This window comes from Podarcis vaucheri (genome assembly GCF_965113315.1).
Source record: "Podarcis vaucheri genome assembly, chromosome: 8".
Classification (NCBI taxonomy): Eukaryota; Metazoa; Chordata; class Lepidosauria; order Squamata; family Lacertidae; genus Podarcis; species Podarcis vaucheri.
The window spans coordinates 87,376,429-87,403,470 of record NC_138766.1 but is presented as its reverse complement, the minus strand read 5'-3'; the positions used below and the strand labels follow the sequence as shown (position 1 = coordinate 87,403,470).

Genomic DNA, 27,042 nt, shown 5'->3' with positions numbered 1-27,042 from the left:
TATTGGTAACCTGAGGCGTTTGTAACTTGAGGTACCACTGTATCCCTAGTTGGAATGGCAGATGATGGCAAGATTTATAGAGAAGCATTTGCACTTATTACTCCTGAAATCTTATGAAAGGAGCTGAAAGATGTATGTTATGCTTTATGTCTTGGCTTAATCAGTTGGCCAACAACATCTGACAAGAAGACATCCTTTTACTGGCTGTCAAGATAACCATCAATGAGTTTAAGAGGAGATTCTAGCCATGAAAGTCTTTGTGTTCTCTAACATTTAATTTCCACAACCTAGCACCCTTACTAGCTGGAATAGAATCTAATAATTCAGTACCATGCTTCTCTTGGAACAAACACTTCATATAGTAGAGTTCAGCTGCTGGAATTATGTTTAGTGTTACATAAAATGCAGTATTTAAAAGCACATTATGTTTGAGTTGTAAAAATAATAATATATTTTTCTTTGATGTATTTCCACACAAGGGTGAGGCAATCTAGGTGTTGTGACTTAGATCACAAGTGTTAGGGCTGTAACTTGAGTATTATACCAAAGTTTGCATGTTCTAATAGGGTTTTCCTCAGAGCAAAGATGAACAGAAACAGCACACAGCCAGTGTCTCTCCCTGGGCATCGGCTGAAGCACAGAGGTGAACAAGAGGGAGAGTATACTTTGGTTTCTAGCTGGGTAGCTATATTTTCTTCTGTAAATATGTTTAGAATAATCACACTAGGGCCAGTGTAGATAGAGTTTGTAAGACTGGAACAATTGCAAAAGACTTATTGTTTTTGTAACATTGGAACCAAGTTTCAGCAAGGAAAGCTTGAAAACTTATTTTTCTTGTGTTGAAGAATTTATTTCTGCACAGATGAGAGAGAAATATTCCGCTCACAATATATATCTGGCAACAAGCACCACAAGAATAAAAAAAGTTAAAAATTCATAATAGTCATGCAAATCTTTGGCAGAGCAACCAATGTGACTTTGCAGAGGAGTCTACATTTCATCCATGGAAAAGTCAATTATTTCTGCGTACACCTCTTTTCATCCCTTATTGAGATAAGCAAGCTATATCATCACAGCATAAAGAAATATTACAGCATTATTATGCAAGGATCATAAGCGGATTTGAAATTGGACGGTCCATTTCCTGTCCGTTGTCTTCCTCCACATTCAAAGCCCTCTGGAGAATGACCTGCAGACTCTCCTTGGATCGACCTCGCTTCTTCCTCCCAACCAGAAAATAGATCAAGGGGTTAGCACTGCTGTTTAGGGTGGCACACAGAAAGGCATAATGGTGTAGATCAGGAATGTCAAAAGCTAGAAAATGATTAAGGGCAATAAGGGCATCAAGTGGAAAAGCAAGTACGAGGAAGAAGAGAAGAGTAAGTAAAATAACCATTAAAAGCCTTCCCCGCTTTCGCTGGCGTGATTTAAAGCAGACTTTGATGAATAAGATCACCGTTGAAATTGTCATCAGTGCAAGGCAAATCAGGGCAGACAAGAGTAATTGGAAGCTTGCTGTGACGTAATAGCTAAATATGCTAAATAACTGGAGAATATAGAGAATTATGGTGAACAGAAAGCAGACGGCCCATATGAAGGAACACACAGTGGTGGACAGATGTGTCGGCCTGTGGCACCGATGCCAAATAGGGAAGAGCACAGACACACATCTGTCAATGCTGATGGCTGTTAGGAGAAGTAGATCAGTGTTGTACGTGAACATTAAGAGATGAAGAGTTATTAAAGAAGCAACTTCGCCTAGTCGTGTCAAAGCAATACAATGATATATCTCTACAGTCATGAGGAAGGCAAAGTCAGCAACAGCCAAGTTCAGTATGTAGGTGGTGAACTGGTTCTTCTTAGTGCAGAAGCTAAGAAGCCAGATGGTGGTTCCATTTCCCAAAAATCCAGCACAACAGATAACCAAACTGAACATATAGAAAATAGCTTCTTTCAATGGATTATACCAGTCATTATCTTGGCCAGTATATGAGCTATTATCATGCTCAAAATCTGTCCAAGCCTCCATATCAGAACTGGAAGTCCAGCTGCTATTTACCATCATGCTCACTTGCTCCTTGTGGGATCCTTATCTCTTCTTCTAGAGTATGAGTGCCCGCTAAGAGAAATAAAATGTTACAGAGAACATTTCAAGTGGAACAGTTCAAGTGGAATTCCATACATGACCCAGAATGATATGTTCTTCTCAGTTTGGCTTTGCTCAGAGACTTGAGAGCGGTGCTATTGCAAAGGAATCAGAAAAGGTCATTGTAGTCCATGCTGTTTTAGTTCGATCAAAATCCATTCCCACCAGTAGACACTCTAGCAGATCCCTTTCAATATCCTTCCAGAATAGATGCTGTATAGGGGCAATTCCCTCCAATAACCTATAAGAATAAGATTGGTGGAACATTTTGATTGCCAATAGACACAATGACCCATCACCAGTCCTCTGGGAGACAAATGTCAAAGTAGGTATGGCTGAACCTAACCAATTCATTTCCATTTGCCTCCTGAAATATATCATCATTGCTTTACAAGGTATTCATTATTTAGTCCCCCTTTATTCATGTCCACCCCTTTTGAGATACCATATTGATTTCCACCCCATCCACCCACATCTGCTTTCCCTCATTCTCTTCCACCCATATGAGAAGGTCTGAAGCTCATGGAGAACATGTCTGCTTTGTATTCAGAAGGTACAAAAACTGACCCCTAGCATTTCCAGGTAGATATGGGAATGTCCTCCCTGAACCATTGAGATCCACTACCAGTCAGGGAAGATAATAATAGTTATTCAGTATCATGCTCCCACCTAGAGCATGAGTGGCTGAGCAAGAGACTCTTAATCTCAGGGTTGTGAGTTGGAGCCCCACTTTGTTTGAAAGATTCCTGCATTGCAGGAGCTTGGACAAGACGATCCTCATGTCCCTTTCCAACTCTACAATTATGTGATTTTATGATGTATTATACAATACCTGCAAAAACACACAATGTACTTATTGACTCTGGATCCCATGTTCTCTCTCTCCCCTAAGAATCTGCCTTAAACTGAGTCTGATCATTGGTCCATCTAATTCAGTATTGGTCACATTGACTACCAGACACTCCTAGGGATTTCAAAGAAGGTTGTCTCTGATCCCAGCTGGAGACTAAAATGGAGACATTCCATATGCAAAGCACTGAGCTACTTGGCCATTTCTTCCTACGTCTTTTCCCATGCATGCCTCTAATTTGCTCTGTCACTAAGCTTCACCCAACCACCCAGAGGGTACTTATTTTACAACTTGCTGACAAAGTAAGGATTGGGAGTCTTCAGATATGGTGATCAGAAGACAACAGGGACAAAGTATCCTGCAACAGAATGGTAGGTACTAAGGTCTTAGCAAGGCAATGGGGCACCAATCATTCCTCAAAGAAAAATGGAAAAATCTTACCAATCTCATTCTGATCCCACCCATTCTTTGTCTTGGCTTAATCCGTTTCCCTGCCTCATGTAGCAAGATCATGTTCTTTTTGTGGTTGTAAGGATAAATGCCATCTGGCCTAGGAGGAGGAGACTCTGGTCATTTAAAGACCTATGTCCCCAAATGCCAGTTTGTAATGAGTACTGAAGGGGAAACTGAACACATGCCTCATGTGCTTCTTTATCTGTAACGGCCAAATAAAACATCTCAGGACCTTTCATGATAACAGATAAAACCATCCTTGCCCTTTAACGGCAAAAAACATTTGCCCAATATACACATTTTGTAGGGAGGGGGTGAGCACAGAAGGGAAAATAAGATTTTCTGAAATGTCTTGCTGTTTCTTCCCCTTTTAAAATCATAGGTGAGAAGGTGAGTGGGATGCAAGAGCTGTCAGTTCTTAAGGATGCTAAAATGAGTTTTTTTTAATTGTAAAACAGAAAATTTAATAAAAAATATAAAAAGACTCCTGTAGACTAGGGACTGGGAGCAGCCTCCGAGACCATATAGCAGCGGTCTTGAAAGACCTACACTGGCTCCCAGGACATTTCTGAGCACAATTCAAAGTGTTGGTGCTGACCTTTAAAGCCCTAAATGGCCTCGGTCCAGTATACCCGAAGGAGCGTCTCCACCTCCATCGTTCTGCCCGGACACTGAGGTCCAGCGCCGAGGGCCTTCTGGCAGTTCCCTTGCTGCGAGAAGCCAAGTTACAGGGAACCAGGCAGAGGGCCTTCTCAGTAGTGCCACCTGCCCTGTGGAACGCCCTCCCACCAGATGTCAAAGAGAAAAACAACTACCAAATTTTAGAAGACATCTGAAGGCAGCCCTGTTTAGGGAAGCTTTTAATGTTTAATAGGTTATTGTATTTTAGTGTTCTGTTGGAAGCCCACCACTGTGGCTGGGGAAAACCAGCCAGATGGGCAGGGTATAAATAAATTATTATTATTATTATGATTATTATTATTATTATTATTATTATTATTATTATTATTATTATTATTAATTTCTTTCCACAGATGAACGGGCAATGAGAGTGACAGTTCTTTTCTAGCTACATGTCACTGAAGCCCACCTTAACTTAAGCCAGTTGTCCTCCTTAACAGGAGATTGGGTAAGGCAGACACCCAAAATATATGCAAATACCATGTGTTCTTTTTAAAACTGAAATTTTATTAAGAAATTTTGTAATACAACAAAAAACAAACTGCATACAATAGGTGGGTGGGGCACAGAAGAAAAATTGAGATAACAAAAAACATGACTCCTCCCTTTGTAAAGTAGGATACATTTCAGCTATACAAACTTCAAAATTTTCAACAAAACCAGCCCTCCTTTTTCTGGTGAGCAATAGTCATCAATGCAGTCCAAGGACACATTACAGCCAGACCAAAGAACTCTTATGAACGGTTCCTCAGTGGGTTCGAACAAGGAGGGTCCATTTCCTGTCTGTCATTCTCCTCATTCAAAACCCGCTGGAGGATGACCAGTAGACTCTCCCTAGATTGACCTCCCTTCTTCCTCCCAACCAGAAAATAGAGGAAGGGGTTCACACAGCTGTTGAGGGAGGCACACAAAAAGGCATAATGGAATAGACCAGGAATATTCAAGCCCACGATGGATATAGCAAGAAGAAGGGCATTGAGTGGGAAAGCAAGCACGAGGAAGCAGAGGAGTGTAAGTAAAATAACCGTGAAGAGCCTCCCCCGCTTTCGTGGGTGTGATTTAAAACAGACTTTGATGAAAAGGATCACAGTTGAAATTGTCATAAGTGGGAGGCAAAGCAGTCCAGTCAAGACATATTGGCCTGTTTCTGATAACCAATATGGAAAGGTGTAATATTTTTCAAGAATGTAGAGCATTACGCCGAGCAGACAGGAGAGGACCCATATGAGAGCACACACAGTGGTGGACAAATGTGTCGGCCGGACACACCGATGCCAAATAGGGAAGAGGACAGACCAACATCTGTCAATGCTGATGGCTGTCAGAAGAAGTTGGCCAATGTTGTATGTGAAGGATAAGAGACAAAAAGCAATACTATGAAGAACATAATCAGGAAACCTAGTAAAAGCATAGATCTCTAAGCTCAGGAGGAATGCAAAGTCAGCAACAGCCAAATTAAGGATGTAGGTGGTGAATGGTTTCCTCCTAATGTGGAAAACAAGAAGCCAGATGACAGTTCCATTCCCCAAAAATCCCACACAGCAGGTAATGAAAATGAAGACATTTAGTATAAATACTACAAATGTGTTATAATGGGAATCTCCTTGGTCATTATATGAGCTATTGTAAGTGTCATTATACTCTTTATATGTCACAGCAACCGCAGCAGATTGCAAAGTTCCATTGGTATTTATTTCCATGTTGAATGACGGCGTGTGGAATCCTTGTCACCTCTTCTGGAGCACAAGTTTCCTCTAGGAAAAGATCACAAAGATGTTTGACTCAGCTGGAATTCTGTGCAAAACTCAGAATTGTGAGAGCGAGGAGCCCATTGAACAACATATAAACCCACCACATCTTTCTATCAAGTCAAAAGTCATATATGTGCATTTCTCTGCAATATAACTGAATCCCCCACATAGGCCACACCCCTCTGGATTTTTTCTCATTGAGGGTTTTTTGGACTTTAGTGAGTTAGTTTACCTGGAAACTTGGTTTGATTGGTGGCAAGAGAAGAAGTCAGTACAGCATTCCCTGGTCTTCTGGCATTATTGTCTGATACGTAATGTCTCTCCAAAACTGAGGTTCAGTCATATTTCTTTTGCTATGGCCAAGCTCATCATTCCTGCTTAGGAAGAGATGTCAGTAAGGATGAAGGAGATGGACTGAGACAGAATGAGAAAGATGCCACCTTGTTTAGAGAAAGATTGATATAAAGTTTTATAGCAGTGAATTTCCCTTACCTACTGCACATTCATCCAGGTGGGTGGGACTATCTTCCAATGCAATAAGAGCAGGCTAGGAATGAATGAGGGTGTGCCAGAGGTTCTGAAAGAGAGGTCAGGCAGTAATGTCACATTGTTTCTTATTACTTATAACTCAGTTTTCTTTTTGTTGTTCAGTTCCTAGGCTTCTCCCTAAAATAGAGCAAGCATAGAAGAAAAATTGAGAGAAGAAAAGATGTGTGTCCTGCACATTGTATCTCCTCTTTGTCCTCTTTTGTTTTTCACCCAACGTTACAACGTTTATTCTGCTACATCTGCTAACACTCAAAGGACTCAATGATTCTGGATCTCATGTTCTCCCCTTCCCTCTGTCCCTCTTAACAAAACAATTGCCCTATACTTGCGAGAGCAGAGCTTTTTTTGGCCCAAACGTTTATCCAATTATTATTATTATTATTAAAATTCCTGATTGGTTCTCCACTTGGCCAATCACGTGTGGGAAAGGGAATGGCCCTTCAGGACCTAGTGGTTCTCCTTTTCACAATGTGTGTCATCATCACACAACCTCAGGGCTTCTCTGCAAAGTTTGGGGCCTTGCATCCCAGAGCGAAGAGGAGCAGGGCCATTTGATGCTGCCGCTTCTTTTGGAAAAACACCTGCCGGGGAGGGTTGCCAACATCCCAGGCACTCCGGGGCCTTTCTCTGATGGTCACTCTCTGGCTGGAATCCACCCTCAGACCAGAGAGACCAGCAATAAGCGAAACCTCCCTCCTGAGAGGAGCACACTCACAATCTTCTGCCAATCCATCATAGAAGAAAGAGACAGTCTGTAGTCTACTGCTACTTTATTAAGACTGTACAAACATGTCTGCTCTCCTGAGCAGCAGAACACAAGAGTCTCCGACTCGACTCCAGCTTTGACTCAGAAGCGAAAGCAACACTCAGTAACTCTCTGGTTACACTGAGAACTGGCTGAGACTTCCTGTCTCACGCTCAGAGACATCACACGATGTCAACACCTCCTCCACCCATGTTGCTCCCAGGTGGTGGTTTCACTTGGAAGTGTATCACTGGTGAAACTGCTGCTCCTCCTGAGTCCCTTTGCCACCTGCCCCAGTTGAACTGCGTTACTTCCAGCACTGAGAGAGACACTTGCAGCCAGATCAGAACCTTCTTCTACCATACATTTTCCTTTTATTACATTACCTATTCCCTATCCATAAAATTGTGAATGCTTATTTAAATCCTACCATCAGATCAGTGTTCTTCGTTTGTTTCTGCAAATATAATATAAAAGGTTCCCACTCTTTTTCAAAATCCCTATTGTCCTTTTCCCAAAGTCTGTGTGTCAGCTTCACCATCTCCTCATAACTCATCAGTTTTTCTTGGTATTGTTCTGTTGTTGGAATTTCTCCAGTCTTCCAACTCTGTGCTAGCAGTATTCTCGCCACTGCCATTGCATACATAAATAGTGTCCTTTTCTCTTTTGGCAATTCTTGCCATAAAATACCCAACAGGATGGCTTCTGGTTGTTTAACAAATGCTATTTTAAACATTTTTTAAAATTCATTGTAAATCATTTCCCAGTATAACTTAACCTTTTTTTACAATCCTACCACATATAATAAAAAGTCCCTTCAACCTCCTTACACCTCCAACATTTTCTCTGTTCATTTTTATATATTTTGGCTAGTTTCACGGGTGAGATATACCATCTATACATCATCTTCATATAATTTTCCTTTAACAATATACAGTCTGGGAATTTCAAATTTACTTTCCAAAGTTTTGTCCAATCTCCAAATTGTATGTTGTGGCCTATGTCTTGTGCCCATTTAATCGTTACTGATTTCACTTCCTCATCTTTCATTTCCCATTCCTAAAGGATGTTATACATTTTCTTTAATAAGTTTGTGTTCTCTTCTATTACTTCCTTTTGGAATTTTTAAACCGTGTATGAAAAGCCTTTCTTATAATCCTCTTAAAAAATATATTTTAACTGCCTATGATGTAACCAACTTTGTTCCTTTATTTTCTTATATTCTTTCAATTCCAATTTCCTTTCCTGTTCTACTAACAATTCTCTATATGTTGGCTAATCTCCCACCCCCCCAATGTTTTAAATGATAATGCTTCAATAGGTGATAACCACCAAGGTGTTTTAGGTTCTAATAATTCTTTATATTGATCCCATACCTTGAACAACACTCTGCTTATTATATGATTATGAAATCCTTTATGAATTTTTGTCTTCCCGTACCATAGGTAGGCATGCCATCCAAACCTATTATCATGTCCTTCCAAGTCTGTCATCTCTAAGGAGAGAGGTTTTTTTTTAAATAATAATAATAATAATAATAATAATCCAATTTATTGTGGAAATAGCAAACTTCTATGCAGTCCCCAACCAAGCAGTTCGGGGACATTGTCCGTAACATTTTGGCCTCGAAGAGTCTAGCTTCTGAATGTGAAGGATTTAGCTTGTTACCTTTGCTCTGAGCATCTTCTTGGTTGGAGGAAGCAAAGGAGGAACCAGATCTCGGTTTGCATGGAGAAGGTCCCAGGCGTCATTCTTGGTATCTGCAGGTAGGGCTGAGAAAATCCCTGCCTGAAACGGTGGACAGGTGCTGCCAGCCAGTGCCAACCAGCATCTCCCACCTGGCATTCTCCAGATGATTTGGACTACAATTCTCATCATCCCTGACCATTAGTCATGCTGGCTGTGGATTGTGGGAGTTAGAGTTTGCAGGGTTTCAGGTAGGAAAAGGTGTGCTAGCCAGCAGGTCAAACGAGACCTAATTTTGCTGGTAAGGCTGTTTCTCCCAAACCTCAGCCACCTGTCACACACATGATATCAACTGTGGGGCATGTAAGGAATACACGACTAGAAAGGAACTATCAGGAAGTAGGTTTGGCATGTGGAGCTCACTGTCAGCTGTTTGGTACAGGCAGCAAGCCCCTTTAAAGTTGTCTCTTTGCTGGAAGGATTTGGCTCCTGTAATTGTATATGACATAAAGGAGATTCCTGTACAGTGGTACCTTGGGTTACAAACGCTTCTTTCTGGTTACAAACACTTCGGGTTACAAATTCCGCTAACCTGGAAGCAGTTGCTCCAGGTTGCAAACTTTGTCCCAGGATGAGAACAGAAATTGCGCCACCGTGGCGTGGCGGCAGTGGGAGGCCCCATACGCGAAAGTACGCCTCAGGTTAATCATAGAATCATAGAGTTGGAACAGACCACAAGGTCCATCGAGTCCAACCCCCTGCCAAGCAGGAAACAGGTTAAGAATGGTTTCGGATTAAGAACGGACCTTGGGAATGAATTACCGTATTTTTTGCTCTATAAGACTCACTTTTTCCCTCCTAAAAAGTAAGGGGAAATGTGTGTGCGTCTTTTGGAGTGAATGCAGGCTACGCAGCTATCACAGAAACCAGAACAGCAAGAGGGATCCCTCTTGCTGTTCTGGCTTCTGAGATTCAGAATATTTTTTTTTCTTGTTTTCCTCCTCCAAAAACTAGGTGCATCTTGTGTTCTGGTGCATCTTATAGAGTGAAAAATATGGTAAGTTCGTAACCCGAGATACTACTGTATCCTAATTTACTAGCTAGTTACAGGAAACAAAATCACTACTTCAGAAGGGTTGTGAGTTTGAGCCCCACTTTGGTTGAAAGTTTCCCGCATTGCAGGAGCTTGGACAAGATGGTCCTCATGGTCCCTTCCAACTCTACAATTCTATGATGTATTCTACAATACTTGCAACACATCATGCACTTATTGACTCTGGATCCCATGTTCTCTCCCCCCCCCCTAAGAATCTGCCTTAAACTGAGTCTGATCATTGGTCCATCTAATTCAGTATTGGTCACATTGACTACCAGACACTCCTAGGGATTTCAAAGAAGATTGTCTCTGATCCCATATGCAAAGCAGCTGCTCTGCACTGAGCTACTTGGCCATTTCTTCCTCCGTCTTTTCCCATGCATGCTTCCAATTTGCTCTGTCACTAAGCTTCACCCAACCACCCAGAGGGTACTTATTTTACAACTTGATGACAAAGTATGGATTAGGAATCTTCAGATATGGTGATCAGAAGACAACAGGGACAAAGTATCCTGCAACAGAATGGTAGGTACTAAGGTCTTAGCAAGGCAATGGGGCACCAATCATTCCTCAAAGAAAAATGGAAAAATCTTACCAATCTCATTCTGATCCCACCCATTCTTTGTCTTGGCTTAATCCGTTTCCCTGCCTCATGTAGCAAGATCATGTTCTTTTAGTGGTTGTGAGGATAAACGCCATCTGGCCTAGGAGGAGGAGACTCTTGTCATTTAAAGACCTATGTCCCCAAATGCCAGTTTGTAATGAGTACTGAAGGGGAAACTGAACACATGTCTCATGTGCTTCTTTATCTGTAACGGCCAAATAAAACATCTCAGGACCTGTCATGATAACGGATAAAACCATCCTTGCCCTTTAACGGCAAAAAACATTTATCCAGTATGCACATTTTGTAAGGAGGGGGTGAGCACAGAAGGGAAAATAAGATTTTCTGAAATGTCTTGCTGTTTCTTCCCTGTGTTAAATCATAAGTCAGAAGGTGAGTGGGATAAAAGAGCTGTCGGTTCTTAAGGATGTTTAAATGAGTTTTTTAAAATTGTAAAACAGAAAATTTAAAAGAAATTATAAAAAGACTCCTGTATTTTTTTCTACAGGTGGATGGGTGATGAGGGTGACAGTTCTTTGGTAGCTACATGTCATTGAAGCCCACCTTAACTTAAGCCAGTGTGGTGTAGTGGTTAAGAGCGGTAGACCTGTTATCTGGTGAACCGGCGCGTCTCCACTTCTCCACATGCAGCTGTTGGGTGACCTTGAGCTAATCAGAATTCTTTGAAGTCTCTCAGCCCCACTCACCTCACAGAGTGTTTGTTGTGGAGGAGGAAGGGAAAGGAGAATGTTAGTCACTTTGAGACTCCTTTGGATAGTGATAAAGTGGGATATCAAATCCAAACTCTTCTTCTTCCTCCTCCTCCTTAAAAGGAGATTGGGTAAGGTAGACACCCAAGATATATGCCAATATCATGTGTTCTTTTTTAAAATGAAATTTTATTAAGAAATTTCATAATACAATAGAAAACAAACACTATTAATCAAAAAGAAAAGAAACAAAGAAAGAGAAAGGGATAGTACCATGCAAAGCCCTGTCTCACAAATATATCTTAACTTTTATACCAGACAGAAAAAGGTGTCCCCCCCCCCCTCAGCTTTTACCCGGGAGTTTCTCTCACCCTGGGAGATCTCCCCTTCCCTGCTTTTCACTCAGGGTCCTTCACAAGCTGTCCATCATCCTCATCTGCATGCAATTATTTCCTTAAGCCAGGACTCAGCCATGAAGTTGCAAATAAAGCGTTTTAAGTGAGTTTTAAGTGCAATATACGAAGTGACAATAGATGCCGATGATGAGCCTTAGGGGAAATTCAATGTATTTTTTAAAACACTTTTTAAAAAGCATTTTCAGAATGGTTTTTATTTATATGTAGAGTTCAGTACAACAACAAGAGAAAGCAGATCTAAACAGACACAAATGCAGGGCAAAAAGAAAATACCATGCATCGTAATGTATATGCCAGCAGTTAGTACAAGTGCTTGCCTCAATATGGTATTATTCTTTGCTTGTTTGTTGAACACAAATATAGACTGATTTTCAGGAAGCCAACTCTTCAGATAGCATTGTGCAAGTACAAAATGACAACCATCAAAAATACAAAACAGGTGGGTATTTTATATTAAAAAATAGGCACCCAAAATTCCTACTATTCACTAAAAATATATATCTAAAGAGTGATAGATGAAGCTGAACACACTACGAAGTGTGTGTGTGTGTGTGTGTGTGTGTGTGTGTGTGTGTGTGTCTTCAGGAAATGCTTAAATCTCTAAAAGAATGGACCTTGCCTGTTCTTGCAGAGAATTGAAATCAGAAACTCCTGGAAACATATATTCATAGAATTGTGGAGTTGGAAGGGGCATTCAGGGGCATCTGGTCCAACCTCCTGCAACCCAGGAATCTCAACTAAAGCACCACGAGGTTGTTTAATCAAACATGGAATTAATAATAATAATAATAATAATAATAATAATAATAATAATAATAATAATTATTTAATAATTTATATGCCGCCATCTGGCTGGGCTTCCCCAGCCACTCTGGGTGGGTTCCAAAAAAATATTAAAATACTGTAATACATCAAACATTAAAAGCTTCCCTAAACAGGGCTGCCTTCAGATGTCTTCTAAAAGTCTGGTAGTTGTTGTTCTCTTTGACATCTGGTAGGAGGGCATTACACAGGGACGGTGCCACTACCTAGAAGGCCCTCTGCCTGGTTCTGCCTATGATTGCTGACAGGCACCTAAGTAGAGTCTGTGAATTAAATCATACGGTGCAGATGGTCTCACAGGAGTCCTTGAAATACCCAAGTTCTAAATAGGCAAGGTTTAAAGGTCACCATCAGAACTTCCAAGTAGACTTTGGTTTGCTGTAGAAAGTGGTGCAGCTGGTAGAGTACAGTTAATTGGTGTGGAGCATCTTTCAGCCAAAGGGCTTCATATCTTCCTAGCTAACATTTCAGGGGATGTATACAATAGGTGAGTGGGGCACAGAAGAAAGATTGAGATAACAAAAGACATGATTCCTCTCTTTGTCAGTTATACAAACCTCAAAATTTTCAACAAAACCCCAGCCTCTTTTTCTGGTGAGCAATAGTCATCAATGCAGTGCAAGAACACACTACAGCCAGACCAAAGAACTCTTAGGAAAGGTTCCTCAGTGGGTTCGAACAAGGAGGGTCCATTTCCTCTCTGTCATTCTCCTCATTCAAAACCCGCTGGAGGATGACCAGTAGACTCTCCCTAGATTGACCTCCCTTCTTCCTCCCAACCAGAAAATAGAGGAAGGGGTTCACGCAGCTGTTGAGGGAGGCACACAAAAAGGCATAATGGAATAGACCAGGAATATTCAAACCCACGATGGATTCAGCAAGAAGAAGGGCATTGAGTGGGAAAGCAAGCACGAGGAAGAAGAGCAGTGTAAGTAAAATAACTGTTAAAAGCCTTCCCCGCTTTCGTGGGTGGGATTTAAAACAGACTTTGATGAAAAGGATCACAGTTGAAATTGTCATAAGTGGGAGGCAAAGCAGTCCAGTGAAGACATACTGGCCTGTTTCAGATAACCAATATGGAAAGGTGTGATATTTTTCAAGAATGTAGAGCATTACGCCGAGCAGACAGGAGAGGACCCATATGAGGGCACACACAGTGGTGGACAAATGGGTCGGCCGGACACACCGATGCCAAATAGGGAAGAGGACAGACAAACATCTGTCAATGCTGATGGATGTCAGAAGAGGTTGGCCAGTGTTGTATGTGAAGCATAAGAGACATAAAACAATACTATGAAAAACATAATCAGGAAAGTGAGTAAAAACATAGATCTCTAAGCTCAGGAGGAATGCAAAGTCAGCAACAGCCAAATTAAGGATGTAGGTGGTGAATGGTTTACTCCTAATGTGGAAAACAAGAAGCCAGATGACAGTTCCATTCCCCAAAAATCCCACACAGCAGGTAACTAAAATGAAGACATTTAGTATAAATACTACAAATGTGTTATAATGGGAATCTCCTTGGTCATTAGATGAGCTATTGTAAGTGTCATTATACTCTTTATATGTCACAGCAACCGCAGCAGATTGCAAAGTTCCATTGGTATTTATTTCCATCTTGAATGACGGCGTGTGGAATCCTTGTCACCTCTTCTGGAGCACAAGTTTCCTCTAGGAAAAGATCACAAAGATGTTTGACTCAGCTGGAATTCTGTGCAAAACTCAGAATTGTGAGAGTGAGGAGCCCATTGATCAACATATAAACCCACAACATCTGTTTATCAAGTCAAAAGTCATATATGTGCAGTTTTCTGCAATATAACTGAGTCCCCCACATAGGCCACACCCCTCTGGATTTTTTCTCATTGAGGTTTTTTTTGGACTATAGTGAGTTAGTTTACCTGGAAACTTGGTTTGATTGGTGCCAAGAGGAGAAGTCAGAACAACATTCTCTGATCTTCTGGTATTAATGTCTGATACGTAATGTGTCTCTCCAAAATTGAGGTTCAGTCATATTTCTTTTGCTATGGCCAAGCTCATCATTCCTGCTTAGGAAGAGATATCAGTAAGGATGAAGGAGATGGACTGAGACAGAATGAGAAAGATGCCACCTTGTTTAGGGAAAGATTGATATAAAGTTTTATAGCAGTGAATTTCCCTTACCTACTGCACATTCATCCAGGTGGGTGGGACTATCTTCCAATGCAATAAGATCAGGCTAGGAATGAATGAGGGTGTGCAGGAGGTTCTGAAAGAGAGGTCAGGCAGTAATGTCACATTGTTTCTTATTACGTATAACTCAGTTTTCTTTTTGTTGTTCCGTTCCTAGGCTTCTCCCTAAAATAGAGCAAGCATAGATGAAAAATTAGGATTAGAAAAGATGTGTGTCCTGCACATTGTATCTGTTCTTTGTCCTCTTTTGTTTTTCACCCAACGTTACAACCCTTGACCTGACCCAGTTTATTCTGCTACATCTGCTAACACTCAAAGGACTCAATGATTCTGGATCTAATGTTCTCTCCCTCCCTCTGTTCCTCTGAACAAAACAATTGCCCTATATGGTGCCAGAGCAGAGCTTTTTTTGGCCCAAATGTTTCTCCAATTATTATTATTATTATTATTATTATTATTATTATTATTATTATTATTATTAAAAGTCCTGATTGGTTCTCCACTTGGCCAATCACGAGTGGGCAAGAGAATGGCCCTTCAGGACCTAGCACTCCTCTTTTTCGCAACGTGTGTCATCATCACACAACCTCAGGGCTGCTCTGCAAGGTCTGGGGCCTTGCATCCCACCGCCAAGAGGAGCGGGGCCACTTGATGTTGCCGCTTCCTCCTCCTTCGCCCATGCTGCTGCCAGGTGATGGTTTCACTTGGCAGTGTATCACAGATGAAACTGCTGCTGCTCTTGAGTCCCTTTGCCACCTGCCCCGGTTAACCTGTTTTACTTCCAGCACTGAGAGATATACTTGCAGCCAGATGAGAAACTTGTTGCGTGGACAGGCGGAGTCCCCAGATCCCGAGAGCCCCCCCCCCCCGTCACGTGGAATAACGACTCAAGACAACGTGCTATGGGATTAAATTGGCCACAACTTTATTAAATTTCAAATGTGGGTAGAGCTTGGCTCAGGCATTGGGCGTTCTCTCTCCCCAGTCCCCAGCCGGGGACCTAGGGAGCATCAGGGTTATCCAGTGGGGGGGGGGTAGGCCAGCTCTGGAGATCATATGTTCAAGCAGAGATAGCCGCCCCCGTTACGCTGCCACCGCAGGGGAGAGCAATGACGACCTTTCGGCATACGGTCAGTGCCTCCCTTCAGAAACCCCTTTAACGGGGAACCCTGGTATCGCCGCTGCAAAGAGGAAGATGGAATAAAGGATTCCGCCCAAGGCCTGATATGGCCAAAGTTGTGATGTTTTGCTACGGGAAAGGTGAAACCTGCCAATGCAGGGAAATTCCTTTCCGGCCCTTTAACAGCGACCTTAACGTAGCAGCGCCTGCATACCTGTGAAAAAAAGTTAACCGGCAAAACCTGTGAAGAAAAGTTAACCTGCAAAATAAGACATTAACTGAGGGTGGGTAGGGTGGGAGAAGCTCTGGAGCTAAGTGAGGATTCCCAGGTAAGATCCTCCCTCTATTGCGTGGGCAGGTAATCCCTCCCCTGCCTGGCCTGGTCTCCTCGGCAACGCTTCCCCCAGGTGGGATTGGACAACTGACTGAGGTAGGCGGGGACCTCCAGGTATCCCACCTGAGGGAAGGCAAAGCCAAGCCTATGCTGAAGGGGCCGCTCCAGATCCAGGGGCTGTGCGCGTCCACGCAAAGAGTGCCCCCTGTTTTATGCGGGGAGCGGTCATTATCCAAAAAGATCCTTGCAGAAGAAACAAAAGGAGAGCCAAACTCAGCAGGATATTTGAGGACAGGGAAAACCCTCCCTCCATCCTACTTTCCAGAGATATGACGACGCTCTCTTGAAAAAACGATACTGACCGAGTTAGGAAATGAATGACAGGGACAAATGATATACCGTATTTTTCGCCTCATAAGACGCACCGGCCCATAAGACGCACCTAGTTTTTTGGGGGGGAAATAAAGGAAAACAATTTTATTTTTCCCCCAGGTGTGCTGCGCTACACCAGGAGCTTGGGGCATGCGGAGCTCAGCGCGCCCCAAGCTTCTGCGTGCCGGCAAGGTCTCTGCTAGCGTGGGAGAGCCGGGCGCCTCTCCCAGGGCTAGTGGACCCCTGCGCTAATCCAGAAGCTTGGGGCGAGCTGAGGTCAGCGCGCCCCAAGCTTCTGCATGCCGGCAAGCAGTCTGCTAGCCCTGGTAGAGCCGCGGGGCTCTCCCAGGGCTAGCGGATCGCTGCGCTACACCAGGAGCTTGGGGCGTGCCAAGCTCAGCGCGCCCCAAGCTTCTGCATGCGCGCAAGCAGTCCGAAGCACAGGGAGCCCGAAGCACGGGGAGCCCGAAGCACAGGCTGCCGCCCCAAGCCTCGCGCACCCGGTGGGACCTCCTGCCGGGCGCGCGCGGCTTGCAGGCATTCGCCCCATAAGACGCACCCTGATTTCCCCTTCATTTTTGGAGGGGAAAAGGTGCGTCTTATGGGGCGAAAAATACGGTAATTCAAACTCCGGAAATTCCACAGTAAGGACAGCAGCCACTGGGACAGAGCGATGCGACCCCATTGCTCTCAGAGTGAGGCTAATTTTGGAAGGCAAATGGGAAGGGAAGTGAGGTGAGGAGGCGCTGCCTTTGGGAAGGGTCTGCAGCGGAAATGAAGGGTGTGCATGAAATGATCTAGAGTGGTAGCTGGAAGGGACCTTGTAGGTAAGGAAGAAAGCCTGAACAGAAGAGAGCGCTTGGAAGAGCCTCGGGGATTGTCGCAAATTCTAGACAACCCTAAACGCCCTTTCTAAGAAGTGAGTGAGTCTATTGAGCACAGACTTCCTTTGCAATGAACAAGTCATAGGGTTTCACAGAGATCCCAGGACAGGTAGAATATCCGAAAGGAGAGTGGTGAGGATTTGTCACAGGAAATGGAATGGGGAAGGAACAAGCAGGTGAGGAAGAAAGAGAAATGGAGAGAGGTTTTTTTTCTGTTGTTTTTTTTTAAATTAAAAGTTGAGGTAATTTATTTTATTAATCTTTCTTTTCTCCCATTACAAATATACTTATAACATACAAGTTACATACACCTCTCTCCCTCCCCCCTTTTGGACTTCCCTTGGCTTCCGTTTCTGATTTATTTACCTCTTTATATATTCTGCTATCTTCTATTACCTATTCCCTATCCATAAAATTCTACAATACTTGCAACACACAATGTACTTATTGACTCTGGATCCCATGTTCTCTCTCCTCGCCCCTCTCTCCCCTAAGAATCTGCCTTAAACTGATTCCGATCATTTGTCCATCTACATAGTTTAGTATTGGTCACATTGACTACCAGACACTCCTAGGGATTTCAAAGAAGGTTGTCTCTGATCCCAGCTGGAGTCTAAAATGGAGACATTCCATATGCAAAGCACTGAGCTACTTGGCCATTTCTTCCTTCATCTTTTTCCATGCATGCTTCTAATTTGCTCTGTCAATAAGCTTCACCCAACCACCCAGAGGGTACTTATTTTACAGCTTGCTGACAAAGTATGGATTGGGAGTCTTCAGATATGGTGATCAGAAGACAACAGAGACAAAGTATCCTGCAACAAAATGGTAGGTACTAAGGACTTAGCAAGGCAATGGGGCACCAATGATTCCTCAAAGAAAAATGGAAAAATCTTACCAATCTCATGCAGATCCCACCCATTCTTTGTCTTGGCTTAATCCGTTTCCCTGCCTCATGTAGCAAGATCATGTTCTTTTAGTGGTTGTGAGGATAAACGCCATCTGGCCTAGGAGGAGGAGACTCTGGTCATTTAAAGACCTATGTCCCATAATGCCAGTTTGTAATGAGTACTGAAGGGAAACTGAACACATGTCTCATGTGCTTCTTTATCTGTAACAGCCAAGTAAACCCTCTCTGGACCTTTCATGATAACAGATAAAACCATCCTTGCACTTTAACAGCAAAAAACATTTGCCCAATATGCACATTTTGTAAGGAGGGGGTGAGCACAGAAGGGAAAATAAGATTTTCCTAAATGTTTTGCTGTTTCTTCCCTGTGTAAAATCATAAGTGAGAAGGTGAGTGGGATGAAAGAGCTGTCGGTTCTTAAGGATGGTGACTGGGAGCAGCCTCCGAGACCATATAGCAGCGGTCTTGAAAGACCTACACTGGCTCCCAGGACATTTCTGAGCACAATTCAAAGTGTTGGTGCTGACCTTTAAAGCCCTAAATGGCCTCGGTCCAGTATACCCGAAGGAGCGTCTCCACCTCCATCGTTCTGCCCGGACACTGAGGTCCAGCGCCGAGGGCCTTCTGGCAGTTCCCTTGCTGCGAGAAGCCAAGTTACAGGGAACCAGGCAGAGGGCCTTCTCAGTAGTGCCACCTGCCCTGTGGAACGCCCTCCCACCAGATGTCAAAGAGAAAAACAACTACCAAATTTTAGAAGACATCTGAAGGCAGCCCTGTTTAGGGAAGCTTTTAATATCTGAAGGACTATTGTATTTTAATATTTTGTTGGAAGCCGCCCAGAGTGGCTGGGGAAACCCAGCCAGATGGGTGGGGTATAAATATATTATTATTATTATTATTATTATTATTATTATTATTATTATTATTTCTTTCTACAAATGAATGAGAGTGACAGTTCTTTTCTAGCTACATGTCACTGCAGCGCATCTTAACTTAAGCCGGCTGTCCTCCTTAACAGGAGATTGGGTAAGGCAGACACCCAAGATATATGCAAATGCCATGTGTTCTTTTTAAAACTGAAATTTTACTAAGAAATTTTGTAACACAATGAAAAACAAACTGCATACAATAGGTTGGTGGAGCACAGAAGAAAAATTGAGATAATAAAAGTTATGACTCCTCCCTTTGTAAAGTAGGATATATTTCAGCTGTACAAACCTCAAAATTCTGGACAAAACCCCAGCTTCTTTTTCTGGTGAGCAATAGTCATCAATTCAATTCAAGGACACATTAGAGCCAGACCAAAGAACTCTTATGAAAGGATCCTAAGTGGGTTTTTCTCACCCTGGGAGATCTCACCCTGGGAGCTTTATCTCACCCTGGGAGATCTCCCCTTCCCTGCTTTTCACTCAGGGTCCTTCACTAGCTGTTCATCACCCTCATCTGCCTGCAATTATTTCCTTAAGCCAGGACTCAGCCATGCAGTTACAAATAAAACGTTTTAAGTGAGTTTTAAGTGCAATATACAAAGTGACAATAGATGGCAATGGTGAGCCTTATGGGAAATTCAATGTATTTTTAAAAATGCTTCTACAAAAGCATTTTCAGAATGGTTTTTATTTATGTGTAGAGTACAGGACAACAACAAGAGAAAGCAGATCTAAACAGACACAAATGCAGGGCAAAAAAGAAATTACCATGCACCGTAATGTATATGACAGCAGTTAATACAAGTGCTTGCCTCAATATGGTATCATTCTTTGCTTGTCTATTGAACACAAATATAGACAGATTTTCAGGAAGCCAACTCTTCAGATAGCATTGTGCAAGTACAAAATGACAACCATTATAAATACAAAACAGGTGGGTTTTTATATTAAAAAATAGGCACCCAAAATTCCTACTAGTCAATAAAAATATATATCTAAAGAGTGATAGATGAAGCTGAACACACTATGAAGTGTGTGTATGGTCTTCAGGAAAGGCTTAAATCTCTAAAAGAATGGAACTTGCCTGTTCTTGCAGAGAATTGAATTTAGGAAATCCTGGAATCATACACTCAAAGAATTGTAGAGTTGGAAGGGGCATCCAGGGGCATCTCGTCCAACCACGAGGTTGTTTAATCATACATGGAATTAAATTCTGCAAATGTGGCCTATTTGTATAATAGTAGTAGTAGTAGTAGTAGTAGTAGTAGTAATAATAATAATAATAATAATAATAATAATAATAATAATAATAATAATTTATTATTCATACCCCACCCATCTGGCTGGGCTCCCCAGACACTCTGAGTGGTTTCCAAAAAATATTAAAATACTGTAATACATCAAACATTAAAAGCTTCTCTAAACAGGGCTGCATTCAGATGTCTTCTAAAGGTCTGGTAGTTGTTGTTCTCTTTGACATCTGGTGGGAGGGCATTCCACAGGGAGGGAGCCACTACCAAGAAAGCCCTCTGCCTGGTTCTGCCTATGGTCTCACAGGAGTGAAGGCAGTCCTTGAAATACCTAAGTTCCAAATTGGCAAGGTCACCATCAGAACTTCCAAGTAGACTTTGGTTTGCTGTAGAAAGTGGTGCAGCTGGTACAGTACAGGTAAATGGTGTGGAGCATCTTTCAGCCAAAGGGCTTCATATCTTTCTAGCCAACATTTCAGGGGATGTATACAATAGGTGGGTGGGGCACAGAAGAAATACTGAGATAACAAAAGACATGACTCCTCCCTTTGTAAAGTAGGATACATTTCAGCTACACAAACTTCAAAATTTTCAACAAAACACCAGCCCTCCTTTTTCTGGTGAGCAATAGTCATCAATGCAGTCCAAGGACACATTACAGCCAGACCAAAGAACTCTTATGAACGGTTCCTAAGTGGGTTTGAACAAGAAGGGTCCATTTCCTGTCTGTCATTCTCCTCCTCATTCAAAACCCGCTGGAGGATGACCAGTAGGCTCTCCCTAGATTGACCTCCCTTCTTCCTCCCAACCAGAAAATAGAGGAAGGGGTTCACGCAGCTGTTGAGGGAGGCACACAAAAAGGCATAATGGAATAGACCTGGAATATTCAAGCCCATGATGGATATGGCAAGAAGAAGGGCATTGAGTGGGAAAGCAAGCACGAGGAAGAAGAAGAGTGTAAGTAAAATAACCGTGAAAAGCCTTCCCCGCTTTCGTGGGTGTGATTTAAAACAGACTTTGATGAAAAGGATCACAGTTGAAATTGTCATAAGTGGGAGGCAAAGCAGTCCAGTCAAGACATACTGGCCTGTTTCTGATAACCAATATGGAAAGGTGTAATATTTTTCAAGAATGTAGAGCATTACGCCGAGCAGACAGGAGAGGACCCATATGAGGGCACACACAGTGGTGGACAAATGTGTCGGCCGGACACACCGATGCCAAATAGGGAAGAGGACAGACCAACATCTGTCAATGCTGATGGCTGTCAGAAGAAGTTGGCCAATGTTGTATGTGAAGGATAAGAGACAAAAAGCAATACTATGAAGAACATAATCAGGAAACCTAGTAAAAGCATAGATCTCTAAGCTCAGGAGGAATGCAAAGTCAGCAACAGCCAAATTAAGGATGTAGGTGGTGAATGGTTTCCTCCTAATGTGGAAAACAAGAAGCCAGATGACAGTTCCATTCCCCAAAAATCCCACACAGCAGGTAACTAAAATGAAGACATTTAGTATAAATACTACAAATGCGTTATAATGGGAATCTCCTTGGTCATTAGTAGAGTTATTGTAAGTGTCATTATACTCTTTATATGTCACAGCAACCACAGTAGATTGCAAAGTCCCATTGGTATTTATTTCCATGTTGAATGACGGCATGTGGAATCCTTGTCACCTCTTCTGGAGCACAAGTTTCCTCTAGGAAAATATCACAAAGATGTTTGACTCAGCTGGAATTCTGTGCAAAACTCAGAATTGTGAGAGCGAGGAGCCCATTGAACAACATATAAACCCACAACATCTGTCTATCAAGTCAAAAGTCATATATGTGCAGTTCTCTGCAATATAACTGAATCCCCCACATAGGCCACACCCCTCTGGATTTTTTCTCATTGAGGTTTTTTGGGGACTTTAGTGAGTTAGTTTACCTGGAAACTTGGTTTGAGAAGAAGTCAGTACAGCATTCCCTGGTCTTCTGGCATTATTGTCTGATACGTAATGTCTCTCCAAAATTGAGGTTCAGTCATATTTCTTTTGCTATGGCCAAGCTTATCATTCCTGCTTAGGAAGAGATATCAGTAGTAATAATAATAATAATAATAATAATAATAATAATAATAATAATAATTTATTATTTATACCCCGCCCATCTGGCTGGGTTTCTCCAGCCACTCTGGGCGGCTTCCATAAAAACCAAAAATACAATAAAATATCACACGTTAAAAGCTTCCCTGAACAGGGCTGCCTTAAGATGTCTCCTGAATGTCAGGTAGTTGTTTATCGCTTTGACATCTGCTGGAAGGGCGTTCCACAGGGCGGGTGCCACTACCGAGAAGGATGAAGGAGATGGACTGAGACAGAATGAGAAAGACGCCATCTTGTTTAGGGATAGATTGATATAAAGTTTTATAGCAGTGAATTCCCCTTACCTACTGCACATTCATCCATGTGGGTGGGACTATCTTCCAATGCAATAATAGCAGGCTAGGAATGAATGATGGTGTGCAGGAGGTTCTGAAAGAGAGGTCAGGCAGTAATGTAACAGTTTTTTTTTATTTCATACAACTCACTTTTCTTTTTGTTGTTCAGTTCCTAGGCTTCTCCCTAAAATAGAGCAAGCATAGAAGAAAAATTGGGATTAGAAAAGATGTGAGTCCTGCACATTGTATCTCCTCTTTGTCCTCTTTTGTTTTTCACCCAACGTTACAACCCTTGACCTGACCCAGTTTATTCTGCTACATCTGCTAACACTCAAAGGACTCAATGATTCTGGATCTAATGTTCTTCCCCTGCCTCTGTCTCTCTGAACAAAACAATTGCCTTATACTTGCAAGAGCAGAGCTTTTTTTGGCCCAAACTTTTCTCCAATTATTATTATTATTATGAAGAGTCCTGATTGGTTCTCCACTTGGCCAATCACGTGTGGGGAAGGAAATGGCCCTTCAGTTCTCCTTTACACAATGTGTGTCATCATCACACAACCTCAGGGCTTCTCTGCAAAGTTTGGGGCCTTGCATCCCAGCACGAAGAGGAGCAGGGCCACTTGATGCTGCCGCTTCTTTTGGAAAAACACCTGCCGGGGAGGGTTGCCAACATCCCAGGCACTCCGGGGCCTTTCTCTGATAGTCACTCTCTGGCTGGAATGCACCCTCAGACCAGAGAGACCAGCAATAAGCGACACCTCCCTCCTGAGAGGAGCACACTCGCAATCTTCTGCCAATCCATCATAGAAGAAAGAGACAGTCTGTAGTCTACTGCTACTTTATTAAGACTGTACAAACATGTCTGCTCTCCTGAGCAGCAGAACCTAAGAGTCTCCGACTCGACTCCAGCTTTGACTCAGAAGCGAAAGCAACACTCAGTAACTCTCCGGTTACACTGAGAACTGGCTGAGACTTCCTGTCTCACGCTCAGAGACATCGCACGATGTCAACACCTCCTCCACCCATGTTGCTCGCAGGTGGTGGTTTCACTTAGCAGTGTATCGCTGGTGAAACTGCTGCTGCTCCTGAGTCCCTTTGCCACCTGCCCCGGTTGAACTGCGTTACTTTCAGCACTGAGAGAGACACTTGCAGCCAGATCAGAACCTTGTTATACCATACATTTTCCTTTTATTACATTACCTATTCCCTATCCATAAAATTGTGAATACTTATTTAAATCCTACCATCAGATCAGTGTTCTTCCTTTGTTTCTGCAAATATAATATAAAAGGTTCCCACTCTTTTTCAAAATCCCTATTATCCTTTTCCCAAAGTCTGTGTGTCAGCTTCACCATCTCCTCATAACTCGTCAGTTTTTCTTGGTATTGTTCTGTTGTTGGAATTTCTCCAGTCTTCCAGTTCTGTGCTAGCAGTATTCTCGCCACCGCCACTGCATACATAAATAGTGTCCTTTTCTCTTTTGGCAGGTCTTGCCCTAAAATACCCAACAGGATGGCTTCTGGTTGTTTAACAAATGCTATTTTAAACATTTCTTTTTAATTCATTGTAAATCATTTCCCAGTATACCTTAACCTTTTTACAATCCCACCACATATGACAAAAAGTCCCTTCAGCCTCTTTACACCTCCAACATTTTCTCTGTTCATTTTTATATATTTTGACTAGTTTCACGGGTGAGATATACCATCTATACATCATCTTCATATAATTTTCCTTTAACAATATACAGTCTGGGAATTTCCAATTTACTTTCCAAAGTTTTGTCCAATCTCCAAATTGTATGTTGTGGCCTATGTCTTGTGCCCATTTAATCGTTACTGATTTCACTTCCTCATCTTTCATTTCCCATTCCTAAAGGATGTTATACATTTTCTTTAATAAGTTTGTGTTCTCTTCTATTACTTCCTTTCGGAATTTTTAAACCGTGTATGAAAAGCCTTTCTTATAATCCTCTTTAAAAATATCTTTTAACTGCCTATGATGTAACCAACTTTGTAGATGTTCCTTTATTTTCTTATATTCTTTCAATTCCAATTTCCTTTCCTGTTCTACTAACAATTCTCTATATTTTGGCTAATCTCCCCCCCCCCAAAGTTTTAAATGATAATGCTTCAATAGGTGATAACCACCAAGGTGTTTTAGGTTCTAATAGTTCCTTATATTATCCCATACCTTGAACAACACTCTGCTTATTATATGATTATGAAATCCTTTATGAATTTTTGTTTTCCCGTACCATAGGTAGGCATGCCATCCAAACCTATTTTCATGTCCTTCCAAATCTGTTATCTTTAAGGAGAGAGTTTTTTATTTTTTTAAAAAAAATCAATTTATTGTGGAAATAGCAAACTTCTATGCAGTCCCCAACCACGCAGTTCGGGGACATTGTCCGTAACATTTTAGCCTCGAAGGGTCTAGCTTCTGAATGTGAAGGATTTAGCTTGTTACCTTTGCTCTGAGCACCTTCTTGGTTGGAGGAAGCAAAGGAGGAACCAGATCTCGGTTTGCATAGAGAAGGTCCCAGGTGTCATTCTTGGTATCTGCAGGTAGGGCTGGGAAAATCCCTGCCTGAAACGGTGGACAGGTGCTGCCAGCCAGTGCCGACCAGCATCCCCCACCTGGCATTTTCCAGATGATTTGGACTACAATTCTCATCATCCCTGACCATTAGTCATGCTGGCTGTGGGTAGTGGGAGTTGGAGTTTGCAGGGTTTCAGGTAGGGAAAAGGTGTGCTAGCCAGCAGGTCAAACGAGACCTAATTTTGCTGGTAAGGCTGTTTCTCCCAAACCTCAGCCACCTGTCACACACATGATATCAACTGTGGGGCATGTAAGGAATACACGACTAGAAAGGAACTATCAGGAAGTAGGTTTGGCATGTGGAGCTCACGGTCAGCTGTTTGGTACAGGCAGCAAGCCCCTTTAAAGTTTTCTCTTTGCTGGAAGGATTTGGCTCCTGTAATTGTATATGACATAAAGGAGATTCCTGTACAGTGGTACCTTGGGTTATAAATGCTTCTTTCTGGTTACAAACACTTCGGGTTACAAATTCCGCTAACCCGGAAGTAGTTGCTCCAGGTTGCAAACTTTGCCCCAGGATGAGAATGGAAATTGCGCCGCCGCGGCATGGCGGCAGTGGGAGACCCCATACGCGAAAGTAAGCCTCCGGTTAAGAACGGTTTCGGATTAAGAACGGACCTTGGGAACGAATTACTGTATTTTTTGCTCTATAAGACTCACTTTTTCCCTTCTAAAAAGTAAGGGGAAATGTGTGTGCGTCTTATGGAGCGAATGCAGGCTACGCAGCTATCACAGAAACCAGAACAGCAAGAGGGATTGCTGCTTTCACTGCGCAGCAATCCCTCTTGCTGTTCTGGCTTCTGAGATTCAGAATATATATTTTTCTTGTTTTCCTCCTCCAAAAACTAGGCACATCTTGTGTTCTGGTGCGTCTTATAGAGGGAAAAATACGGTAAGTTCGTAACCCGAGATACAACTGTATCCTAATTTACAAGCTAGTTACAGGAAACAAAATCACTGCTTCAGAAGGGTTGTGAGTTTGAGCCCCACATTGACTATCAGACACTCCTAGGGATTTCAAAGAAGGTTGTCTCTGATCCCAGCAGGAAACTAAAATGGAGACATTCCATATGCAAAGCAGCTGTACTTGGCCATGTCTTCCTACGTCTTTTCCCATGCATGCTTCTAATTTGCTCTGTCAATAAGCTTCACCCAACCACACCCAGGGTACTTATTTTACAACTTGCTGACAAAGTATGGATTGGGAGTCTTCAGATATGGTGATCAGAAGACAACAGAGACAAAGTATCCTGCAACAGAATGGTAGGTACTAAGGTCTTAGCAAGGAAATGAGAAAGAAAAATGGAAAATCTTACCAATCTCATGACAATCCCACCCATTCTTTGACTTCGTTTAATCTGTTTCCCCGCTTCATGTAGCAAGATCATGTTCTTTAAGTGGTTGTGAGGATAAATGCCATCTGGCCTAGGAGGAGGAGACTCTTGTCATTTAAAGATCTGTGTCCCCAAATGCCAGTTTGTAATGAGTACTGAAGGGGAAACTGAACACATGTCTCATGTGCTTCTTTATCTGTAA

At 42.3% G+C, this 27,042-nt stretch overlaps 3 protein-coding genes across 8 annotated transcripts; all 3 read right to left on the bottom strand.

The window, feature by feature from the left end:
- Positions 1-903: 903 nt before the first annotated feature.
- On the bottom strand, positions 904-18,429 carry LOC309539311 (mas-related G-protein coupled receptor member H-like). 6 transcript variants are annotated; one of them, XM_082235294.1, is made up of 2 exons: positions 18,290-18,429; positions 904-2,387 (listed from the first exon to the last, which is right to left on the bottom strand). In XM_082235294.1, the coding sequence occupies exon 2, from the start codon at positions 2,063-2,065 to the stop codon at positions 1,100-1,102; it is 966 nt and encodes a 321-aa protein (XP_082091420.1). In that variant the 5' UTR covers positions 2,066-2,387; positions 18,290-18,429; the 3' UTR covers positions 904-1,099. The 6 variants fall into 6 exon arrangements, 3 of the variants coding, with proteins under 3 accessions (XP_082091420.1, XP_082091421.1, XP_082091422.1); XM_082235295.1 differs by lacking the exon at positions 18,290-18,429 and adding an exon at positions 3,438-3,786; XM_082235296.1 differs by lacking the exon at positions 18,290-18,429 and adding an exon at positions 2,714-2,769.
- Positions 4,617-7,358, bottom strand: LOC309539761 (mas-related G-protein coupled receptor member H-like; the record flags this gene model as incomplete). The annotated part of the gene is made up of 3 exons (XM_082236109.1): positions 4,617-5,853; positions 6,374-6,428; positions 7,347-7,358. 3 exons carry the CDS (start codon positions 7,356-7,358, stop codon positions 4,865-4,867), a joined length of 1,056 nt encoding a protein of 351 aa, XP_082092235.1. The 3' UTR covers positions 4,617-4,864.
- Positions 18,430-20,857: 2,428 nt separating the features above from the next.
- LOC309539522 (mas-related G-protein coupled receptor member H-like) lies at positions 20,858-22,393 on the bottom strand. The gene has a single exon (XM_082235873.1). It carries the CDS (start codon positions 22,139-22,141, stop codon positions 21,158-21,160), a length of 984 nt encoding a protein of 327 aa, XP_082091999.1. The 5' UTR covers positions 22,142-22,393; the 3' UTR covers positions 20,858-21,157.
- Between the last annotated feature and the right edge of the window lie 4,649 nt (positions 22,394-27,042).